This window comes from Armigeres subalbatus, chromosome 3, assembly GCF_024139115.2.
Source record: "Armigeres subalbatus isolate Guangzhou_Male chromosome 3, GZ_Asu_2, whole genome shotgun sequence".
Taxonomy (NCBI): domain Eukaryota; kingdom Metazoa; phylum Arthropoda; class Insecta; order Diptera; family Culicidae; genus Armigeres; species Armigeres subalbatus.
Genome location: NC_085141.1, coordinates 187,025,560 through 187,049,018, shown reverse-complemented (window position 1 = coordinate 187,049,018; position 23,459 = coordinate 187,025,560). Strand labels below are relative to the sequence as shown.

The following is a 23,459-nucleotide window of genomic DNA, read 5'->3' as shown; positions in this document are numbered from 1 at the left end:
GTGTGTTCCAAGTTTGGTAGAAATCGGTCAAGGGGTTCAAAAGGTACACTGAGTTGATCAAAAACTTAGCGATACCCTTCCCCCCACACCCTCCCCCTTTTTCCAAAAAGCAACCCTAACCCCCCTATCGTCAACTCCTACAGATAATAAATGTGTGTTCCAAATTTGGTAGAAATCGGCCAAGAGGTTCAAAAGGTACACTGAGTTGATCAAAAACCTAGCAATACCCCTCCCTCCACACCCTCCCCCTTTTCCAAATAGCATCGCGTCGTCTCCTTAAGATGAAGAATGTGTGTTCCAAATTTGGTAGAAATCGGTCAATGGATTCAGAAGTTATGCTGGAACATACATACATACAAACATACATACAAACATACAAACATTGAGTTTTATGGATATGGATATGGATATGGATATATTGATATATAAAAAAAAATAAAAATATAAAAGAAGATAGATAGATATCGTTTGATTACCATTCTAGAGTTTGTTTCAATTTTGTTTGACCTATAATCTCCGAGTTATGAATAATATCGCAAAATTGTCAATTATGATGCACTTGCATCACTTAAATACACTCTACATACCTTGTATTACATATTCTAAGTATTAAGCTTCAATCAAGGCAACAAAAAAAATTGAAATTTTCCCGTTTTTGGCAACATCCCCATTTTGGCAACATTAAAATCCGGTCGTGTTGCCAAAATCGGGAAGGGACTGTATTAAAAAAATACTAAATTAGTTAGGATTTTTCGAAGCAATTCCTGGAGGAACTTCCGAAGGAATCTCAGTTTTCCCAGATTTTTTTCAAAGAAATCACTAAGAGAGTGTCTATAAGAATGATTAGCAATTTTCTAAATTATTTCTGGAGGAATTTCCTAGATAAAAACCGAAAAGAATTCCCGGAGAAATTTCAAAATGAATTTCCAGACGATTTTTCGTATGGTTTCTTTAAGAAATTCCCGAAAAGGAACCTGAAGGGATTTTCAAAAAAAAAGTGTAAAGTGATTTGTGAAGGGTTTTTTCTAAAGTAATTCTTGAAAGAATAGCCGAAGGAATCCCGAATGGATTTTTCAAAGGAGTTTCTAAAGGTACACGGAAACAAATGCATACCCACAATCATGAATAAAAAATCATGAAATCATGAATCATGCCAGTTCATGAAATCATGATTATAATTCATGATTTCAGGAACATTATTCATGGTACTACGCAATCTTCAACAGTCGGCAAAATGCATAACCGGTTATACTTCGAACACTCCCTTCCCAAGAAGTGAGAGCGGCTGAAAGGTAGCACGCCGGACTCTCACTCGGTGTACTCGAGCTCAGTGGCGCCGGGAGTGGGTGGGACAAGTAGGACATGTCCTACGCATGAAAATACCTGGGTAGGATAGTCGAAGCATTGTCCTACCCATGATTATGATATGATCTAATGCTATCAATACTGTTTCAATTTCTAGATCTAGAAAAATATCATTAAAACGTTTCAAAGTGAATCAGAGGTTTGAAAGCTTATCCATTGGCGTAACTAATGAACAATTCTAGGGGGGGGGGCTAATATTTGTCCTAGGATTACGACCTTTGCGAAGATAGGGAGGTAATTCTGCATATTCAAATTTGAGACCTTCACGAAAAGTAATGATTTTCGAGATTTTGGTATCAATCGATCGACGAACTCTTTAAGATTTGCCCCAACTATTAAAAACAATGGATTAGAACGCGTTGGCCGGCACCGTAAGTAGCAGTACTCAAGAGAATTAACCACGCAATGCTCAGACTATCGTTTCACTATTATCAGTGATTAGAAAAGCGCTTTGTTGAAAGAAAATCTATTCTTCTTAGGCGTCGATTGCGGTCTCGAGATATCCGTGGTGGTGATGAACTTTTATTCTCAGAGTCTATCATTAGCATTAGCATTAGCAATTGAGCAATTCGCACAAATTCGTAGGTGGTACAAGCCAAGACTATTGTACGAGAGTAGCATCACTTTCATCCGTTACCACAGATAATGATTTGGGACTAATCACTACCTCTCAGATGGAAGCAATGCACTCTCCAATAGTCATGATCTGCCCTGGCCACGTCCTTGCGAATGCTGAGGATGGTTAGTTGGACACCTAATTAAGAAAGCAGAGAACTCTACGACATCTCGCCACGTGCCACGGGAGGTTTTGGAATTATAACAGTAGGAATGAACGTGAGACACAGAAAGAACTAAGATAGAAATACAAAGTAGGAAATGGACGAGCTTGGAATTGAACCCACGACCTCCTGCTTATGAGGCAGAAGCGGTAGCCACTAGACCACCGAGCTCGTCAATGTTGAACTTTTATTCTTAGCGTCTTAGCGGAAAATCATCGAGCGGCCGTCGGACAGCAGCAGCAGTGAATTTTTAACACAAGGTTTGGATTAACTTTTGATTGCTGTGAGTGATTCGAAAGACGCTTTGTGTATTGGAAATCGACTCTTTTCAGGACCAGCATTTTATGATGGCATCGGTTGCATTCCCGCGGTACTGAAGGAAGTTTCCGTCAGTATTAGAATCATAAACGCTCGGCGGAGAGCAACGCTGCAGAAACGTTGGCGTCAGTAGCAGTCAAGTGATATTTTCTTTCAAAATTCAGATTTTATTGCTGTTTGTAATTGGAAAGGAACAATATTGAAAACAAATCGGTTTTTTCAGATACAATAGAGGAGGTTTAGCCAAGACGAACATACTTCAAAGTGCAAATCATAATCGCTTGGCGACGCTGCAGAAGTTTTTTCTTCATGGATGGCAAATCATCTGTCGTTGATGTCAGAGTAGACAAAAGAAATTTTATTTCAAAATTCTGATTTTGCCTGTGATTGGAAAGGCGCATTGTCAGTTCGTCTCAGAACAGAACCATCATTTCACAGGAGGTTGAGTGTGAATGACGAATTTTCTGTCGTCAGATTCCAGAAAAACTTTATGCGATTAGAAAGACATATGAGCTTATAAGCCTGTGGAGTTTTAACCATCCGAAAGAATTCCAATTTATATCTCATTTGAATTTTTGTAACCTCTTCTTGAAAACTCAAGATTTTGCCTTTCTGGAGTCTCTTAATCGATTTTCTGGAAATAGCAGAAAAATCCCCCAAATTACCATTCAAAGCTACAGAAAGAAATGCTTTCAAAATATCTGGATCGATACAGACATATGATACGTAGTATTTGGCTCTCACTTTTTTGGAAGGGTTCTTTCGATAATTCTTTCAGAAAGGCCATGCATCTTAAAGAACTATGAACAAGCTAGGTTTAATTAAATATGCTCGCAAAACTCTGTAAGAACTTTGAAATATTTAAAGATTAATTACTTGCTGAGAAAACCAATTTTAAATCAGGATTTTTTAGAAATATGCCGATAAGCTAAGCATCCTGTGTTCCTTAAACAATTTGTCCAACATTTTATGCTGTGTCAATATTAAGACCATACAGACAGTTCAGTATGCCACTAGAACTTTCTTTATCCAATCAAAATTTTAGAAATTGTATTTGTTTTCTTAGTCTGTTGCTTCTATTATTTATTCAATCAGCATTGCATCAGCATGGAACCACTGTTCCTATAGCACCCAACCAGAGAATGCATGATTTTATGACAATCTTGCATGAATTCCATGCACAGATTGCATTAAGCTGAGGTTCATGCACAGATTGCATTAAGTCAATATAGCAAGCCAATGCATTAGGTTTCTGGTCACGAGAAAAAAGTGCTAGGTATGTGTTTGTGTCTACAAAGAATTTATTTTTAAACTTCCGTCGAGGAACGATGCTTTATACATACTTTGCCAACCTTATTTTGCTTACAAAAAAATTTAGCCGAAGACGAGAATTGAACCTAAGCCCTCACCAAGCCTAGCGCATTTCGACTGACACGCTAGCCATCTGGACTATACACCACATGAGAGAAGCAGGGATAGAAGACAATTATAATCCTCGTTCTGTGCTATGTGATTGGGATAATTATCATATAATCACAAGTAGAAGGGTGATGACAGTGGAATTGGCACTTGACTTGTCTGCGTCCTTGTCCGCCATCAAGTTGGACGGAGTCGGGAATATTGTGTGAATCGAAGCTATACTGCTGTACACGACGCATATATTTGTTGCTGGAGGAGCTAACGAGAGTCGTTTAGATGTATTGATCGAAACCAAATAAACCGATTTAATGCAACGATTTGCGTACACGCTTAAAATCAATAACACAGAGATGTGTTTGCATCACACAAAACGGACCTAATGCGGAACATCCCCTAGATGAGCGATAGTTACACAGCCACAAAAATAGCTCGTGTGGTTTTATTGAAGCTTGGATTTCAATATTTTCAACAGTATTTGGTTCCTCATGAAACAAGGAATCTGTACAAACGTTAACATGTTGAAAAGGACCATTATCACGACCGTACGAGGCATTTTTGTGCCTGTGTAACTGTCGCTCATCTAGGGGATGTTCCGCATTAGGTCCGTTTTGTGTGATGCAAACACATCTCTGTGTTATTGATTTTAAGCGTGTAACAAATATAACATTCTCTGAGCGGTTTGCATGCGATATTTGATACAAAACGCTTAATGCAAAGAATGTCACAACTTTTTGGTTTGCGTGATACTTCAATTTCATAAAATAATGATATATGGCGCTGTAGAATCAAGGAGGCGTACTATTTTTCGTGTTTAACATTCCTATCGTAAGATATAACAATTGTTCGAAGTTCTAAAATTTGTTAAAATAGATTTAATGTTTCGTAGAGAGAGAGAGAGATGTGAATGAAGAGAACTTATTCCTGGCAGTTACGCCTATACATATATGATCAGAGAGCTATATAAGTACAATATTAACGCAAAGTGGCAAAAACTCTAGGGGAGGCTAATTTAGTTCTAGGTGGGGCTATAGCCCCCCTAGCTCTCTTGTAGTTACGCCAATGAGCTTATCAGAGGTTAAACTGACAATCGTGGAGGCTTCCGGGATTATGAAGGAGAAATATATTCCGAAAAGCGCTATGAGGAATTCTATCCATTCCAAAAAGTGCTCAATGATGTATTGAAATTTTGCAAGAAGTCTTGAAGTTTCTAATAGTTTCTGCTCTTCAATAAAATTGTTGAATATTTTCTGGAAGTATGTAATTATTTCTGCTAGTTCAGGGAGGCACAGAGAATTTCAGAAATTTTATAAGAATTGACTGACTGATTGGTGAAATAATCAAAAGTGGGATATCTAAACAATGATGTATAACATCGCTAAGACTGACTGTACTTGTCAATGGTTGCTTCCGTTGGTGACTGGTCAGAACTGGTATAAATTGCGCTACTATCCAAGTGAATAAAGGTTGGTATTTACTATCTGCAGTTCCAGTCAATTGGGAAAGGAGAGGAATATAAGTGTGTAGTTATTGTTGTTACTAGAGACTGAGAAAACCTCTGCATCCCCACAATACCACGGAAAGGAAACTTCGTTAACTCGGTAAGGTAGATGAAGAGAAGTATAGATCGATGATTAATTTAGAAAAGTGATGAAGTCTATGCCACATTATGTGATGTAGTCCTTGCCAGACCTCCTGTCTATAAGGCAGAAGCGATATTTACTAGATTGCCGAGCTCGTATCCAAAAGTTGAAAAAAGAAAAAAAGAATATGAGAAAACAATCGCAGAAATATTAGGCAGTTTATGACGATGGTAGCACATCCGGATGTCTGGTAGAAAATCTATGAGAAGAAAAACTCCGAAAGCTTCTAAAAGTGTATTAGAGTCTGTAGGAATCACAAATATATCAACGTTTGCATGAAATCTTTGAAGTTAGAAAGAAAAAACTCAGAGTAACATTATTCTTGAGATTTCTGAAAACCCATAAACAGTACTGAACACCCTTAACCATCTCCCGCCCATGGTGTTCGTGGAGCACCATCATATTTTGCAACTTCTAACCTTCATCGAATTGTTTCAACAACAAAATGAAATATTTGACACATCTTTATGGTTCCATTAGACTGAAAATATAATCAATTTTGAGTACGAATAGTGAAACTTTTGAAAACAATCAATTAACCATTGATTTACAATCAAAAACTTTTTTTTCGTTTTCCACTAATTTTGGCTATGCCAAATAACTTTTGTTCTAGCATTTTTCTGAAAGATGATTCCTTCCTATTGAAATCTTTGAAAAAAGTCGTGGGCGGGAAAGGGTTAAAGAATCTTGGACGATCATAAGCTTTACTGGTGGATCGTAGCGATGTTTCTGAAGCTATCTAAATGTTCAAATTCCTAGATCTTGGTGAAATTGCTTGAAACCATCCAATATTTTATAAAATTTATAGGAATCCATAATCACTTCTGGAGATTCGTGAAAATGTTTAAAGACGTGGATTTTGGGAATGTTCTATAATCACTAGAAATGTAATGATTGTCTTAATAGTCGTAGGGAGTTTATAACTTATCTGAGAAGTGAGAATGTCAGAAATTTCTTGAAATCCGAGAGGATCTCTGCAAAGTTTGGAAATTCCAAAAAAGTATTCTATAGATTTGAAAATCCAATTTTTGTCCTACCCACGTCTCGGAACGTGCCCGCGCCTTTGCTCGAGCTCATAACCCCTGTTGAACTTTTTATTTATTTTTCGATCTCAACAAACAAATCGTAACGCATTGGTTGCGTTACGCGAAAATAAATCATGAAATCATGATTCATATTCATGGTGTATTTTCATAACATGAAAACACGTTGGATTCATGAAATCATGAATTATTTTCTCATCTCCGGGAACGGATTTTTACCCGTGTATTTCGAAGAATTTACAAAGAATTCTTAAAAGCAAAATATCTGGAAAAACTCCTTCAGGTGTTTTCTAAAGTTTTCCTCTAGATTTTTCTAAATGAGTTCCTAAAAAATCCCTAGGAATTTCGAAAGAATACCCGAAGCATTTTCCGAAGGTTTTTACAGTAAAGCAGTAATAGAACACTAGTGGCGCTGTAACCATTGAAATTATTCTGCCAAAATATGCTTCAATAAGCTTAATAGACTATTCAGATTACGATTAGATTATCCTAATAAATATCGTGTTAAAGCTGAGAAAGAAAATTGAATGTATGGGAATGGCATCAGGCTGTTGTTTATCATAATATTTATGACCATAAATGGCCTAATCTGAATAGGCTACAACTTGGCCGTTTGACACTTATAGTACCGGTACCTTGGCTGCTTGGTCCATGCAAACTAGGGGTTGGTCACAAACTAGAACAAACTAGATTAAAATGCCCCAAAAAAGGTATTATGCCTAACGTCCTTATGCCTAACGTCATGAACCCAAGCAATCTCATATTTTTGCATCAACACATTTCCTGAAGGAGTTTTTGTAAGAAGTTCTGAAGGATTTCCTGAAGAAATTCCCAAACATATTTCCGGAACATTTCCTTAAGAAGTTTTCTTAAGTCTCTTCTAAAAAAAACAGCTGTAATAAAATTCAAATCAATTTCCGAAAGAATTCTTAACCAAATTTCCAAAGAAATTCCTAAAACAAATTTAGAAGAATATCTGAAGAAATCTGCAAAGTATTTTATAATGGTATTTCCGAGGGATTTTCACAAGACATTTTCGAACAGACACCTAATTTAAGAAAAAAATCGTGGAGAATCGCCAAATGCATCTCTGAAGGACTTTCCGGAAGATGTTTTCTAACGTTTTAGCAAAAAATTCGAATTTAATCTTGGAGGCAGTTCTGAAGCAATTCTTAAAATTCGGAGGATTTTCCGATGGAATCTATGGAGAAATTTCCAGAGAAATATCTGGAGGAATTTTCTATGTGATTCCTGAAGAAATTTTGATTGAATGGCTTTCTTAAGTAATTTACAACATTGTTTATGTAAAATATTTAAAAAATTTTGCAATATTTACTTTTTTGAATTGATTATTTTGCTGCTAAAATCTATATATGGCACGTTTATTTTTACCTGGAAATTAATGTAAACACCTGGAAAAATCAGGGAATTTTGTTTTTACAGATGAGTAGACACCCTGATGGTATTATTATAAATAAATTCTACATTTTGTAAAAGGTTATCCCATTTTAGACCTGTATCTTCATTCAATTTTGCCCACATTGGAGTGAGCGTTCTATTTGTTCTCTCTGCTTGTCCATTGGCCTCAGGAGTATACGACGCTATTTTGATATGTTCAATATACCGATCCAAACAAAAAAAAATGAATTTGGTGGATGTGAAACTACTGCCTCTATCCGTAATAATTCTGCACGGTTATAATCTTCTTCTTCTCTATATAATAAAAATGAGATTTCCTTCCTGACGATTAAACTCGCGAACAGGATAACCGATTTGCGAGATTTTTCCCTAATTGATTTATTTTGGGATCCGCAAGGTTTGTACTAACGCCCTGACTTCTACACCAAGAAATCTCACATTCAGTTGTGCTGAAGCCTTTGCTGCGTCCGGATGTGCTCGTACTGAGCACCACAATCGATATTCAATTTCTTCTCATCGTGAACATGGTGACACTTCGTGAATATACATTCAAAATGGATTTCCGAGATTTCGAGAAACGTCCGAGTTATGAAGATCTGCATAATTTCATCTTCCGTACTCTTGGTTTACGGCCAAAACAGATTCAACGCTTGCAAATGAATCGTATTCAGTGCTGTGTGCATGTAAAATGCGACAAACTTGAAACAGCTCAAATGATGGTTGAGCAACACAATGACCGTCACGAGCTCGAGGTGAATGGGAAGTACAAAGTGTGCCTTTTGATGGATGACAACAGAGTGGAAATTAAAATATATGATCTGTCTGAAAACGTACCGACATTACATCATACTTACAGCAGTATGGAAAAGTCTTCAGTGTTAAGGAAGCTGTATGGGGTAAAACTTTCGCTGGAAGAGGAATCCCTTCAGGTGTACGGGTTGTTCAAATTACATTGAAAGAACACCTGAAATCATAAGTCACAATAAAAAGTGAACAAACTTACCTACAGTGACCTGCATAATAAAAAGCCCACTTGCCGTTTTTCATACAAAATGGTCAACTTTGGAGATCTAGATCTCGATTGCGTGTGAACCAATTTTGCTGAAAATTTGACCAGAGCTCAGATATAACTTTAATTTTACCACTCCTGAATTTCGACCATATTGATTCATAGGGTAAACAATTATCGCGGTAATAGCAAAACGATTTGTTTGGCAAAAAATTGATTTTATAATATTTTGAAAACTACAACTCTTAGTGTACAAGTTTGTTCTGCAAACTTTTTTGTATTGCCAAAATACGCGTCTGAATAAGTCATCAGCTTACAACCTATAGAATTCAAGATATTTAAAAAATAAATTTTTGCCAAAAAATCATTTTGGTATTACCGCAATAATTTTTTACCCTATGAATCAATATGGCCGAAACTCAGCTGCGGTAAAATTCAAGGTATATCTGAGCTCTGGTCAAATTTTCAGCATAATTGGTTCACACGCAATCGAGATCTAGATCTTCAAAGTTGACCATTTTGTATGAAAAACGGCAAGTGGGCTTTTTATTATGCCGGTCACTGTATCTTATAATTCGCAGTCGGCAACATGTCGGCATTGTACGAATGAACAAAAAGCTCTTGGCGCAAACTAGTTCCAATCAAGCAACTATTTTGGATAACACACCCCCATTATTCAAAAGAACGTAGGGAATAAAAATAAAATCGACCGTCAACTACAGCAACAACCAACGCTTCAGCAACAGCAAACGAAACGAACAGTAGCCTCCCGGGGCTTAGAAACCTCAAACCGCATTGAGAATGACTATGTTTGTTCATACGTCTGATACCAAATAAAATGTGACCCAGCTCGAAAAAAAAAAAATTCTTTGAAGTCTAATTGTACACACTTTCTTTTACTATTATAATAAAAATTTTAATTTTGAAATGTATTTTTTCACAATGTTTTTTATTTCAGTTATGCCGCAGTTTTTACGTACGGTCAAACACTGTGTATTGTGCTCGAAGATCAGCTTTTTGTTTCTACTCGGTGTGGATTCTTACAAAGAAGCCTAAATTTTTTGTGAGATTGCAAATTTGGGCATTGGAATTAACACTCTGTGCTATTGATCAAAAACCAGGATTTCATCGAATACATTATCGAACATTATATCTTCTTCATATCGGTGATCAAAAACTCATGTTAACCCTTAAAGGCGCAAGGCGATTTTTTTAGAAATCGTCGGAAGTATTTTTAGCGTAAACTACCATTAAAATTATTAACATTAAACGTATTTTCGGTTTGTTGTTTTAAAACAACATTGCGCATTTAAGGGTTAAAATTGATTTTAAAGTGGTATACTTTTTCGTGACGTTACAACGCATTGAAAACCATGCTTTTAGAGCACCGCGCTTGTAACATCACGAAATGTTGATGTCGAATAAAACGTAAAACGAAAAGTCCGTATTTTAGGCATATTACCCCGTAGGGTCATCCATTATCCTCATATATTTGAATGGTGTTCATTATTTTTGGAGTAAAGTAACGACCAGAGCAGAGAATTGACCATATTTAAGTCGAGGTTACTGTTGCGATAGAAATACGTAGGAGTTCTTTCACAACATCCTTAAAGATTTCAGTCTCCTTATAACTTTTTAACTACCACAACATTTAGAATCCTAGGCTTAAATTTTAGCCTTTGCTTTCAATTATAATTTCAATTCCTCAATAATTCAATAATATGAAACACAATTTTTTTCACCGTAATTTTCTAATCTAATTTTTGTTGTCGTTCATTTGCTTTTCTGCCTGTCCTTAAGTTTTGACACATGACAGCTGTCAAACGAAATCTTGGGCGTAGATAGTGGTTCACGTTAAGATTCATCAGGGCTGTCCAACACAGGGCTGTTGCAGCGAACAGTTACAAAATCACGAATTCAAGCGCGTTGTAACGTCACGCACCAAATTGCACACCAGAAAGCCATTTTCCTACACATAGGGTAAATCACTACTTGGGCCTATGGACCCGGTTCCCGGCTCACTGCACAGAAAACTAATGATTTATACTGTTTGAAAGCCGTAGGTTTATGATTGATAATCTTTAAAAAGTCTCCCATTTATTTTTCACAATACTCAATATTTTTTAACCACTTGTTTTACTCCTAATTGATCCAATTGTAGAAAATAAAAATGTAGATTTCAAAATTTCGCTCACCGATGCCACACCGCTGAGCCGGAGTGATTCTTTCCACTTTTACAAAACGGTATCATCAAATAAACACCTACCTGAAAATCGTCACAGTGCTCGATACAACAATTGCTTGAAGCTGTTAATCACCACACCATAATTCTAAACACACGCGCTTCAATTCTTCCTAATTTTTCGTTTCACTAGAACTTATTTAAACACATGAGAATACATTTTAAAATGTATTCTCAAACCGAACAAAAAATCACCTCGGCCCAAGAACTTCTTGCCGCACCGTGCTGCCAAAACGCCAGGAGTATGAAAGTGATCCTTCATTGTTAATAGGAAAACTGTCTAATACGTTGACGCTATCATGTTATTTATAATACTCTCGATAAAAAATATTGTTTTTAAGTATTTTGAAGAAATTTGGATGAGTAAATATATCTTTTCAACCAAATAAAAATGATTATGAATAATACCATCTGGCATCTTGTTGTCGTGGAACGTGCATATTTTTGTTTACGTCGAATTTTCTACCGTCCCGAGAGAGAAAGAGAGTAATAAGTTGAGAGATTGAGCGAAATTTTGCTTAGGCCGGGAACTGGTTTGGAAGTGGGCCGGAAATTAAATCGCTATGACTGAAATGAGTGCTGCACCTCGTTAATTAAAATCAAATAAAAGCTTTTTTGAACGATATTTAGCACGGATAGCTATTTTTTAATCAGAAGTGAACCTCAATGCAGTATTATACAGCCCACAAAATTCAGGAAAAGTTGCTTCCTGTCATAAATATCAGTTAAATAATGCAGTCGGCCGGGAATGGGGTAAGAAACCCTATTTGGTGTTTTTTATATCTATTCGATCCGAAATTTTATAAGGATTCAGAAGTTGTAATACTGATGTTTTATGCAAGTTTTCTTCAAAAAACCATTTAAAAGTACGTTAAACGTTACGCCGGAATGTGTCAAGTACGTATTTCAATTTGCATTGGCAAGTGGCCAACTGTATTATAAAAATTACGGGTTATTCAGAAATTTGTAAATGTATGATAGTCGGGAACTAAGCAACTTGCTTATCCAAGCTTGCTTGAGAATGTTTTCAATCACCCAAGGTTAAGGGTGGTCGTAATAAAGTGAACCTGTAATATTGGGTTTCAGGTCATATTGGTATTGGACGGGACGAAAAAGTCAATTTATAGGTCACTAACTTTTTATGGTATATCTGGTTGTTCCTTCAAAGTGTAACTCTTCTTCTTCTTTTTATTGGCATTATATCCCCACACTGGGACAGAGCTGCCTCGCAGCTTAGTGTTCATTAGGCACTTCCACAATCCACAGTTATTAAATGCGCGGTTTCTAAACCAAGTTACCATTTTTGCATTCGTATATTATGAGGCTAACACGATGATACTTTTATGCCCAGGGAAGTCGAGACAATTTCCAATCCGAAAATTGCCTAGACCGGCACCGGGAATCGAACCCAGCCACCCCTCAGCATAGTCTTGCTTTGTAGCCGCGCATGTAACTCCAATATTTTTTTATTCATTATGTACGTGAATTTTGAAAAACCTTCAGTTCTTCAGTAACTCTAATGTTGGAAACTAAAACATTCAAAACTAGAAAAAATTGAAAAAAAAACTTTAATTGCGAGGCAGTCTATCAAAGGGGGCAAACATCATGATAGTTCTAACAAATCATTGTAGTGATTAAAATACCCAACAAGGAAAGAATATTAGGAGATAATCAACAACACATTTATTTTTAACTTGCGCCTGAGCGGAGGTGAAGAAAACAACCTTAAATGAGTAGACAACTATAAAATCGAACGAAAATATTCATTATCTATCATACAACGGTAAGAACATTTTCTTATTGATTTGAAACATTCATTCAGATGTGCAATAATAACTGCGGTTTTCTTCTATACATTATTGTAATAAATATCCATAAAAAATATAAATTTATCAACTAAATCATTGGTTTGTTCTCGGATTTGTAAGACTTGATTAACCTGAATTTTCTACGTCGTGAAAACAGTATTATATTCCTTAAAAATTTTGGTCCGAGGTTGTGGATTTGTATATGATACAACGTCGTTTTCTCAGGCAAACGTTCGATATAGTGTGAGCTTCCTATACATACCTACATGATTTGTATTGATTTACCACTAATTGCATTAACTGCTACCGCCAGGAATCCAACTGCTCGGTCACCTGCTAACTCATCACGCTTGGCCCAGTCAAAGTCAGACGTATAATGCTGTTCGATCGGTGTAGGACGTGTTTTTAGGCTGCGGTCGGCTTATCACAAAGATCGTAAAACCATCCCAAAGGAAGCAACCATGATGGAAGGACTGCACAGCGGAGTAGTCAAGTGCGGTGGCTATCGGTACGACGACGGGACACGCTACATCGGAGACTGGAACCAACGTGGGCAGAAGCATGGCATGGGTTCGATGATGTTCTCGGACGGGACGCGCTACGACGGAGCTTTCAGCAACGGAGTCTGCTCAGGACTTGGAGTGATGGTGAGCATTGAAAGATATATATTAGAGTGGGGCGCAGTTATATGGAAAAACGCAAACTTCACCCAATCAAGTGAGGTCAAGGTGTTTCTGAATCATTTCGGGACCCCAATAAACTGTGCAAAATATGGGCTCTCCATTGGTTGCGTCCTCGCTTTTCGCATCGCGTTTTATATTTATATGGAGATTATTATGGAAAAACGTACTTTTTTACATTTTTGATTTTAGCGGCTTCAATTTATCATCAACCACGTGACTCAATACGTTTGCATATAGTCTGCAAGATGCTGAAAGACTTTGCCGACGGAGGTACCTAGCTGGAAGGTCTACAAAAATGTTATTACGCTTCGAAAATTGATTGTTCAAACCATATGCAAGAAATCAATGTTTCTACCAGGACTACCGGGCAACCTGTATTTGTCGAAGGGCAAAACCCATCTTTTTTCTTGTCTGAATTTTTACTTCTTCGATTAACTCCCATTGGTTCCAAAACCCTATAAGATCCCTAATTTTGAAATAACAATCATTTAAATTGTTGGTTTACGTAGTTCGGCAGTGCTGGCAGAATAAACGATGTTTTGCATATGGTTTGAACAATCAATCTTCGAAGTGTTATAACTTTTTTCGTGGACTTTCCAGCAACGTACCTTCTTCAGCCAAATTTTCGGCATATTTTGGGTTATATTTTAGCGCAATGTGCCACTTGGTTTACGATGAACTAAAACCTCTAGAAGTAAAAATGTAAAAATATACATTTTTCCATACTAATTTCCATACAAACTTCAAACGCTATGCGAAAAGCGAGGAATTAGTCGATCGGGCCAAATTCTGCCCAGTTGTTTGGAACCCAGAATGCCTTCGAAAAACAAATGATTTGAAAAAATGACCGCCTCACTCTAATATGTGTACTTTTATCGAGATTTACGGCATGGATGGGGTGTGGCTTATATCTACTTATATATTAACAGAACTCAAACTGGAGGGCAAAACGTAGGTTGATATCAGGCTTCAGTTTCACAAGGATTATTCAAATTTTGTCGCAATGTCACCCTGCAGAGTCATTGGAATAGAATAGTAACGTATTGAAAAATTAAAGCAACAAAGACTGAAAGCAACAAAAAAATCAAAATGGCACCGTTTCTCTTGATTCTTTTGATACAGATCAAGGCGAAAGTGAATGCCGAAATGCATTTGCAGTTAGTCCGGAGACGAGCCAGCCTCGGGCTGAAAGTCTCCTTAATAAAGACACAAAAAAAAAAAAATTGCAGTTTGTAAACTATTACAAAAGCTCCATAGTTGCACTTCTCACTTTTGCCTAACATGCCACATGCACTGTCCCAGAGAAACGGTTAAATTGTCACGGTACGTGGTAAAAAGAAAATCGTTGTCTAGATCTTTCATAAGAGACATTTTTTTATGATAGATTTTATCATTTGAGGTGTTCCGATAAAGATGTACGTAATCACATGATTTTCCTTTTGACCGACTAACAAACAGAATTCATTTTAGGGGACGAGTTAGCCGTCTAACCAACAAAGTAAGATGTGGTAAGACTCTATTACAAATTGTTATTTTAAACAGCTTTTAATATGTTCCAAAAATCATTCAAATTATTATGTGTAACGATTGGTCGATTTGAATGTAATAATCAGCTAATTTAATAGTTACGTAATTATTAATATATATTTTTTTTCTTAATTTCTTTCCAGTGTTTTCCGGATGGTGCCAAGTAAGATCAAACATCGTAAGATCATATCATATCAAATCATTTGGGTCATACTTTATTTTAATTCAAAAATTAATCCTAAGCAAGGATGAGAACATTAAAATAAATAAAAAACTTCGGCCATTGTTACATACTTGTTATGTACTTGAAGGGGCTATAGTTTCTTCTCGAAGAGATGACTGATAAACCCAAATTCTATTTTTAGAACATTTTAGAACCAACTCATTCTATTTTCAGAACCAATTGAGATGCTCTTGGTCCATCCTAAATTATTTATTTTAATAAATTATCCAGCAAGTGTACTTTCTTCCAACTGAAATCATACACAGACAAAAAAATATGAAAAGTAAACAGCGCGTAAAACTTGCGATGCGGATATCTACGCTATTCTACGCTGAAACGGTTCTCTTCCTAACAAGTTTGCGTACAACTGGCAAGCAATATTGATTCACGTTAAATATTGTTATTGATTGATATTGATTCACGTTAAATATTGTATACATTTAGGCTATATCACGCGTGGAATTACGCTAATAATGATGTTCCATTTATGTGCATTATATTTAGTGTAAATTTCTGTGAATTTTTCTATCTGTGTATAGTTTTGAGAAAGTGTTTCGGTGTTCTCGAACGATCTTGAGAATGCTACCTTATAACTTTTTTTAAATGCTGTGGTTTCAATTGAGAGAAAAAGCTCTTGTTTAAAAATATATTTAAAAAGAGTGCGTCTTTCGTCGTGTCCGCTCTGCTCTGTAAGCAGATAGTTCGCGCGGTAGAGCCATGGAATAGTCGTGAAATCCGGGTGTGTGATGTGTGCGGTCGGTGATTCTTGAACGTGTTTGATATAGGACGCGGAACATCCGCTTGGCGCAACTGCAAAAGGGCTACAGGGGATATTTAGCCCCACCTAGGATCTAGCTAGCCCTCCCTAGAAAATTTTCTACTTTGCATAAGTATGGCACAATTCTAGCCCTCTGATATATGGGGGTAAATGCAGAGAATTATTTATTTTATTTATTCAGGCCGAAGCGGCCTGTGCGGTATATAAGAGGAAGCGGAGGTGCTATTAGTCAGCAACTGCAAAGCGATCCAGCGGATGGAGATCGTCGTCGGCGGCCATGCGATTGCTGAAGCACTTGGGAGTGATGATCGACGATCGGCTAAATTTCAACAGCCACGTTGACTACGCCTGTGAAAAGTCGGCGAAGACAATGAACGCAATAGCGAGGATCATGCCAAACGTAGGCGGACCAAGAACCAGCACGAGGCGTCTGCTAGCTAGTGTCTCGTCATCGATACTGCGGTATGGGGTTCCTGCTTGGGGCAATGCACTGCAAACCAAGCGGAACGGGGGAAAGCTGAAAAGTGTGTTGCAGCTGATGGTCATTCGAGTCGCGAGCGCATATAGAACGATATCGTCAGAGGCAGTATGCGTTATTGCTGGGATGCTGGGGATCCGTGAGCATATAGACAAATATGCCTGCTTGATACGGCGGGGAAGGTGCTCGAGAAGATCATCCTCAACAGGTTGTTGATACGCACGGAGGGTGCGGATGGTCTATCGAGTAACCGGTTTGGCTTCCGAAAGGGTAAGTCGACCGCAGACGCTATCTTGTCGGTTACCAAATCCGCGGATATAGTTATCCAGCGTAAGAGGAGGGGAGTTCGCTTTTGTGCAGAAGTGACTCTCGACGTGAGGAATGCATTCAGTAGTGCCAGTTAGGCAGCTATTGCTGATGCGCTCCTGCGTCTTGGAATTCCCGAGTACCTGTACAAGATTCTCGGAAGCTACTTCCAGAATCGAGTACTGGTATACGACACGGAGGCGGGGCGGAAGTGCGTTGACATAACCTCAGGGGTTCCGTAAGGTTCCATACTGGGTCCGGTGTTATGGAATGTCATGTACGACGGTGTCTTGAGGTTGAAGTTCCCGGTGGGCGTGGTAATCGTCGGCTTCGCTGATGATATTACGCTGGAGGTCTACGGCGAATCGATCGAAGAGGTGGAGTTGACTGCAGCCCACTTGATTGCAATTGTGGAGGAGGAATTCCAGGAAGTTAGAACTGGCTCACCATAGACTGAGGTGCTTGTTGTTAAGAACCGAAAGTCGGAGCAACAAGCGGTGACAAGGGCAGGCAACTGCGCGGTCACCTCTAAACGCTTCATCGAACACTTGGGGCTAATGATCGACGATAAGCCACGTCAATTACGCCTGCAAGCGTGAGGGGCATTGTCCCGGATGATGTCCAATAGTTCTGCGGTTTATGCCAGCAAGCGCGAGCTTCTGGCTAGTGTCGCTTTGTCCATACTGAAGTATGCGGGCCAGCTTGGCACGAGAGGCATCCGTAGGACTGTCAGGTCGGCCTCAATGGTCTCGGCCTAGGCCTCACCCGAGTGTCCGGTGTGTGCGGGTTTAGAGAAAACGGCAGAACACGTGTTGTTCGTATGCCCACGTTTTCGCACAATGCGTGACCACATGCTTGCCACATGTGGTCTGGACACTACCCCGGACAACCTAGTCCGGAGGATGTGTAAAGATGAAGTTGGCTGGAACGTGATTGTATCGGCTATCGTCCAAATTGTCTCGGAGCTACACAGAAGGTGGCGCGTGGACTAAAGGAATGGCTAGTTCAGGCGCAAATAAGCGGTGGTCCAAGGGTTCGGAGTCTGCTTCATGGGTCATACCGGTGCCCTGTGGTCGAACTCAACCCTTTTATCGAACATGTGGCCGCGCGAAGAACAACATGGTATCGTCACTTTCGCGGCGTCGGTCAACGCTATTGGCGATTAAATCTTGCATGAAGAAGAAGTCGAGGGATGATATTTGAAAAAAATCCACGGGGAAGCAAACGGGATTTTTTTTAAAACTCTACTCAGAAATTCTAGAAGCAATTTAATTAAAAACGGAAAGCAGTACGGGGTTGGACTTTCTTATACTGTGTATCAAGTGTGATATCACAAAATAAAATTTTAAATCGAAAATTTGCGTTTATTATGCAGTAGAAGGAAAGTCCAACCCCGTACTGCTAACCGTTTTTAATTAAATTATTCCTAGAATTTTTAAGCAGAGTTTTAAAAAACCTCTCGTATGCTTCCCCGTGCATTTTTTTTTTCAAATATTCTATAAACTTCTTCTACTTCATGCAACCTTTATTCGCCAATTGTGATTTAGCCTTTACTGTTGGTTGTGGATTTGGTTTCAAAGTTTTTAGAACTTAGAAGAAAATAGTGCCGAGCACTAGTATTCATGTGTTTTGTAAAACTACTAAAAAAAATAACAATTTAAAATACCTACCTAAAAAGTTGACATGCCCCACCCCCACTTGAAATTCAGGCTAAGCCGATGGACCAGACTATTTACGTAGGGACCGATGGGATCACAAAAGGCGACTATCTACAACAGAGGTAGAAATAACAGCCCGGAGGGGGACCCGTATAGAATGGAAAATCAAACCAAAAACAACGAAGGAGCAGGCGAAGAGAATGTTTTCGCAAGAAGCGGAAAGATGCTGAGATCACCAGCATCGACAACGGAAGCGGTGGATAGGACCAGAGACCAGTGATAACAACCAGTAGGTCAATAACCAAAGACCCCCAGGAGAACCAGAGAATCTGAATCAGATGCTTACACCGAAAGCGGGAGGCAGCGCTTCTCAAGAAAGCCTCCAATTCGGGAGGTCCAGCATGGTTAAAGTGACCAGATAAATTTTGTGTGAGCGCGGGACAAAAAAAAGTCCATAGTTTAATATGTTTTAGAAATGCGCTCAAAACAAATCTTTCATTTTTTCAGAACTTATTTATTACCAAGGTTTAGTTTGCTAACTGTTCGATAAACGGTTACTCAATTCAGAAGTCAAAGCTTTCTTCAGACGTTGAATGTGCAGCGCAAGCTGTTACTGAGTTTCACATACTTTTGAAGTTTGTCGATTCCCTGTCTTATAGCTGCAGAACTGTTGCAACTACAGAATTGCAGTTAAATAACTTTCAGCTGTTAAACGTCTAGTGTATAGAAATTTGTTAGAATACTATTTTTAATAAAGATATAAGCAATGGTATCGAATCTTAAAAATTAGTTTCTGAATAACCTGAATAATTCTTTCTAAATTACCTAAGTACTATTGTTACCTAACTAGTATTGTGATTAAGAATTAATTAGATCAAACTTTTTAAAGTCTATTCTGGTTGAAGCTTCCGCCTCCAGGAATATGGTCCACGGTTTTTACTCTATTTTATTTAGGCCGTTACAAATATTTAAATAACATTTTGTCCTACTGGTCTCCGAAAGGTCAAGGGAGGGGGATAATAAAAAATAAATATTAAAATAAAAAAAATAAAAAAAAATCCTCGGATTTCTTAAAGAATGTTTTGAAAATCCTCAAAATTATCCGAATTTTATTTTGTTGCTCCCTCAAAATATTATTTTTTGGCGAAAAAATCCTAGGGGCCTGAATCGGCCTTATCAAAAATCTCGTTCAATTTCAGATTACTTGGAGACTAGAATCCGATTTGAAATTTTCTCGAAATGCGCGATCTAAATCGCTTTCGATCTGTAGGCAGAGTTTTTCACACAGAATCGCATCGTTTCGCCCATTTGCCGAAAAATGGTTTTGCCCCAAAAAGCGTCAAAACCCATTGGAAGAGTATTTAATGTTTAGGTATGTTTAGGTAGGTAAAGGAAGTTAATTTGATGAATACATCGTAGAAGAACACGTTGAAATCATGCAATGTTGCAAATTGCAAGTCGAATCATGAATGATTATCTAGGCCATGAGTCGGATGGGGTTTGACTCGCATTTGAATTGAATCCTGGATGAGATTTGAAAATTTGATTCTTTCCCAACACTGCTATAAGGTTTGAGTAAATCAAACTATAGAGATATCTTTTTCTGTGGCGCAGAAGCACATTTTAATCTTGACTTGTACTGCCGCTAACCGCAAGTCGAGCACATCTGTATATGGGGCTCCATATATAGATGTGCTCGACTTGCGGTTAGCGGCAGTGTACGTTTTAGTCAAAACTATATATTTAAAAATCTTATTTTTTAAATATTAAGAAATAACTAATTATGAATTCTATTTTTCATTATTTCGCGGGACATTATATAGAAATTTGTTGAATGCGGGACGCTTCTCAGCGCGGGACAAAAAGTGAAAATGCGGGACTGTCCCGCGAAACGCGGGACGTCTGGTCACATTAAGCATGGTGGAAGTTTGAAGAAAAGTAAATGAGCTCTACGAGTTCATTAAAGACAGGAACAACGTGCACACCAAGATCAAGGAAATGGTGACGTTTATTAAATCCGCCGTTAAAGCTGCTGAGCGTGAACAAAAATCGCTGAGGTCGAGAGCTTAAATTTCTGAAAAGCCACTGATAGAGTCTGCACAGAGAACAATCAACGAAACAGAAGTTACTTGCACGGAGAAGCGGGTTAGGGATTCTCCAGGGGAGGAAGAAGTTCCCAAAAAAAACAAAAAACGTGATGGCGTGCGAAGAAAAAAAAAGGTAACGAAGGAAAAGACACTGAATGGCGTACCATCGAGAGGGATAAAGAGAAAAGGAAAAAAGAGACGAAAAGAACGGCGAAAAATAAGTCGGAGCGAACAAAGCAGCCATGGCGGGTTAGGACATGTTGTAATAGACTGCACGAAACCAGCAAGATGTATGCTTTGTAAAGTGGAGGACGGAAACGACCACATGACGGGTGGTTAAACGGTTAAATGCCACGCATATAAAAAGCCGTTTTTTTTTTCTTCCTAAACAATGGAGGGGGAATCTGCTCAACAGACATCCTGGGTTGACCAGGAAGTGCGGGGTTAGGGATCACCGAGGGAGGCAGGACTATATTCCCGACCCGCTAAACCGTTTCCATTGCCGCCAAGCCCATAGTCCCTTCGGTACAACCAGAAAGTAATGCTTCAAAGGGGGGCCAGTGCACAACGCACCCTCGAGGTTAGCTGCGTGTCCTTGCAGCACCGAACATCGTAACTCGCTTTTCTAGAAGAACACCATGGTATCGTGCCAGCGCGTTGCCGGCTTTCCAGGTGGCCTTACCACGCCCTATGTCCTCGGAAGGTGGGAAGGATCGACTTCGCGCCTGCTTCCCTCTGCACGACTGGTATCAAGAATGATGATGCCGCGTGCACCCCAAATTGACCTTTCTGCGATAGGGCCTATTCGCCAGCACACAGAGGGAGTTGCCGACGCGAGGCCTACGCCTGCCCCAGCCTTGACGAGGACCCCTTTTCGTCCTCGGGCTCGGAACCCGCCCGGTTGACCGACGCCGCGAAAGCGACGATACCATGTTGTTCTTCGCGCGGCCACTTGTTCGATAAAAGGATCGAGTTCGACCACAGAGCATGACCACCGGTATGACCCATGAAGCCGACTCCGATCCCTTGGACCACCTCTTATTTGCGCCTGAACTAGCCATCCCACAGGGCACACCGACCATCCCACCTTGACGCTCCCTAACTTGACTACCTTGGAGGCGTCCGCTGCAGATAGCCGAACCAATGCTACCTGCGTCCCTGCCGGACCTTTCCGTAGCCGAACGGCTGCGGTGGTCGTCTCCACTTCACACTGTCGCCGCAGTGCCGTGACGAGCTCTTCGACTTCAGTGATCTCGTCCAGGTCTTTAACCCTTAGATTCACCTCCGTCGTGAGTGCCCTCACCTTGACCGTCTCGCCTAGGACCTCCTCCGCCAACTTCTTGTAGGCGGCGCCCTTTTGCGAGACGCCCCGCTTCAGCTCGAGTATCATCTCGCCCATCCGGGTACGTCTTATTCGACGTACGTCGGCGCCGAGTTCACCGAGCTTGACGTCACTCCTCATCGCCTTCAAAACATCCGAGTACTTAGCCTCGTCCGCCGTGATGACTAGGGCATCGCCCCTGGAGAGATTGGCGCCTACCCTAGACTTCTTGCTACCCTCATTCGCCTGGGCCTTCTTTTCGGCCCTTGACGTCTTCGGTTTCCTCTTGTTCTTGACCAGGGTCCAGGAGGCGTCACCCCCTCTATTTCCCTGATCTAGTGCGGCTGAGAACTTTCAGCCTGCCGTAACCCCTTATCACCGTCTTTCCTGAGTGGACGGACCTTTCCAGGTCCTTCCTCCCCCGGTTTTGGAGGTACCTGACCGGGGTTCAGCTTCCCAGCCCCACTACCCTTGTTCGGGGTAGTAACCCTCCGCGTTTTGGAGCGGCCCCCAGGGAGCTCATCTCCTGGAGACTGTCTCCCCAGTTTTTGTGTCTGCTCCGTTGGAGCAGTCACCCCCGACGTACCCGCAAATACTTGAGCCTCAGTCTGAGTAGACTTTGGCACCACCGTCTTCGCTGGCACGCCTTCGGTCGATTCGACCTTGCCCGAGTCCGCGAATCCTTGGGCCTCAGTCTGGGTAGACCTCGACTCCACCGATTTCACGGGTTTACACTTGGCCGTCCCGACCGCCCTCTCCAGCTTGGCGTCCAGCATCGACTTTCGAAGTTTCTGCAAGCTCCTCTTGAGGTCCTTGCTGATATTATGCTTCGATGACGCAAAGTCGATGATGGCGTCCAGCTGTTCCGTCGCCACCTCGAAGGCCGAAAGCCCATCGCGTTTGCGGTTCATCGCCTCCACAAGCCATGGGCCGTCAATAACCCCTACCGGCGTTTTTATAGCCGAGAGGAAGGTTGAGTGACCCACGCTGGCGCTGCGCACTGAGCTGCCGACTATTGCCTCTGGCCTCCTGGGCGGAGACCTGAACAACCCACCTCTTGCGAAGGGGTTGTCGCCTACACTACTACCACTAATTGAAGAATTGACTTGGTTTTCCATTTTGGTCCCACGAGTTGCTCGGGAAAAGAGGTCCACCACGCCAGAGCCCAGCATGACGCGATAAGGGACAATTACTGTGGAGGGTGCCCAGGTACCCCACAGGCTCCGTTAAAGGCCTAGCTTATTATTTCACCCCCTGGCCATGCATCCCCTCGGCACGGGTCGCTTGACGCCTTGGGATTAGGGGTTAGGGACGATGGTCCCGGTCTAACTCGCAGTGGCCATGGGGAGGGGTCGT

General features: G+C 40.1%; 1 protein-coding gene across 1 annotated transcript in view; it reads left to right on the top strand.

The window, feature by feature from the left end:
* LOC134221257 (MORN repeat-containing protein 4 homolog) overlaps positions 1-23,459 on the top strand; it is a 40,776-nt gene that overhangs the window by 9,998 nt on the left and 7,319 nt on the right. The window contains exons 2-3 of the mRNA XM_062700450.1: positions 13,356-13,689; positions 15,396-15,415. Coding sequence (XP_062556434.1) covers positions 13,504-13,689; positions 15,396-15,415 — 206 coding nt within the window. The 5' untranslated portion in view covers positions 13,356-13,503. The remainder of the gene's footprint in view (positions 1-13,355; positions 13,690-15,395; positions 15,416-23,459) is intronic.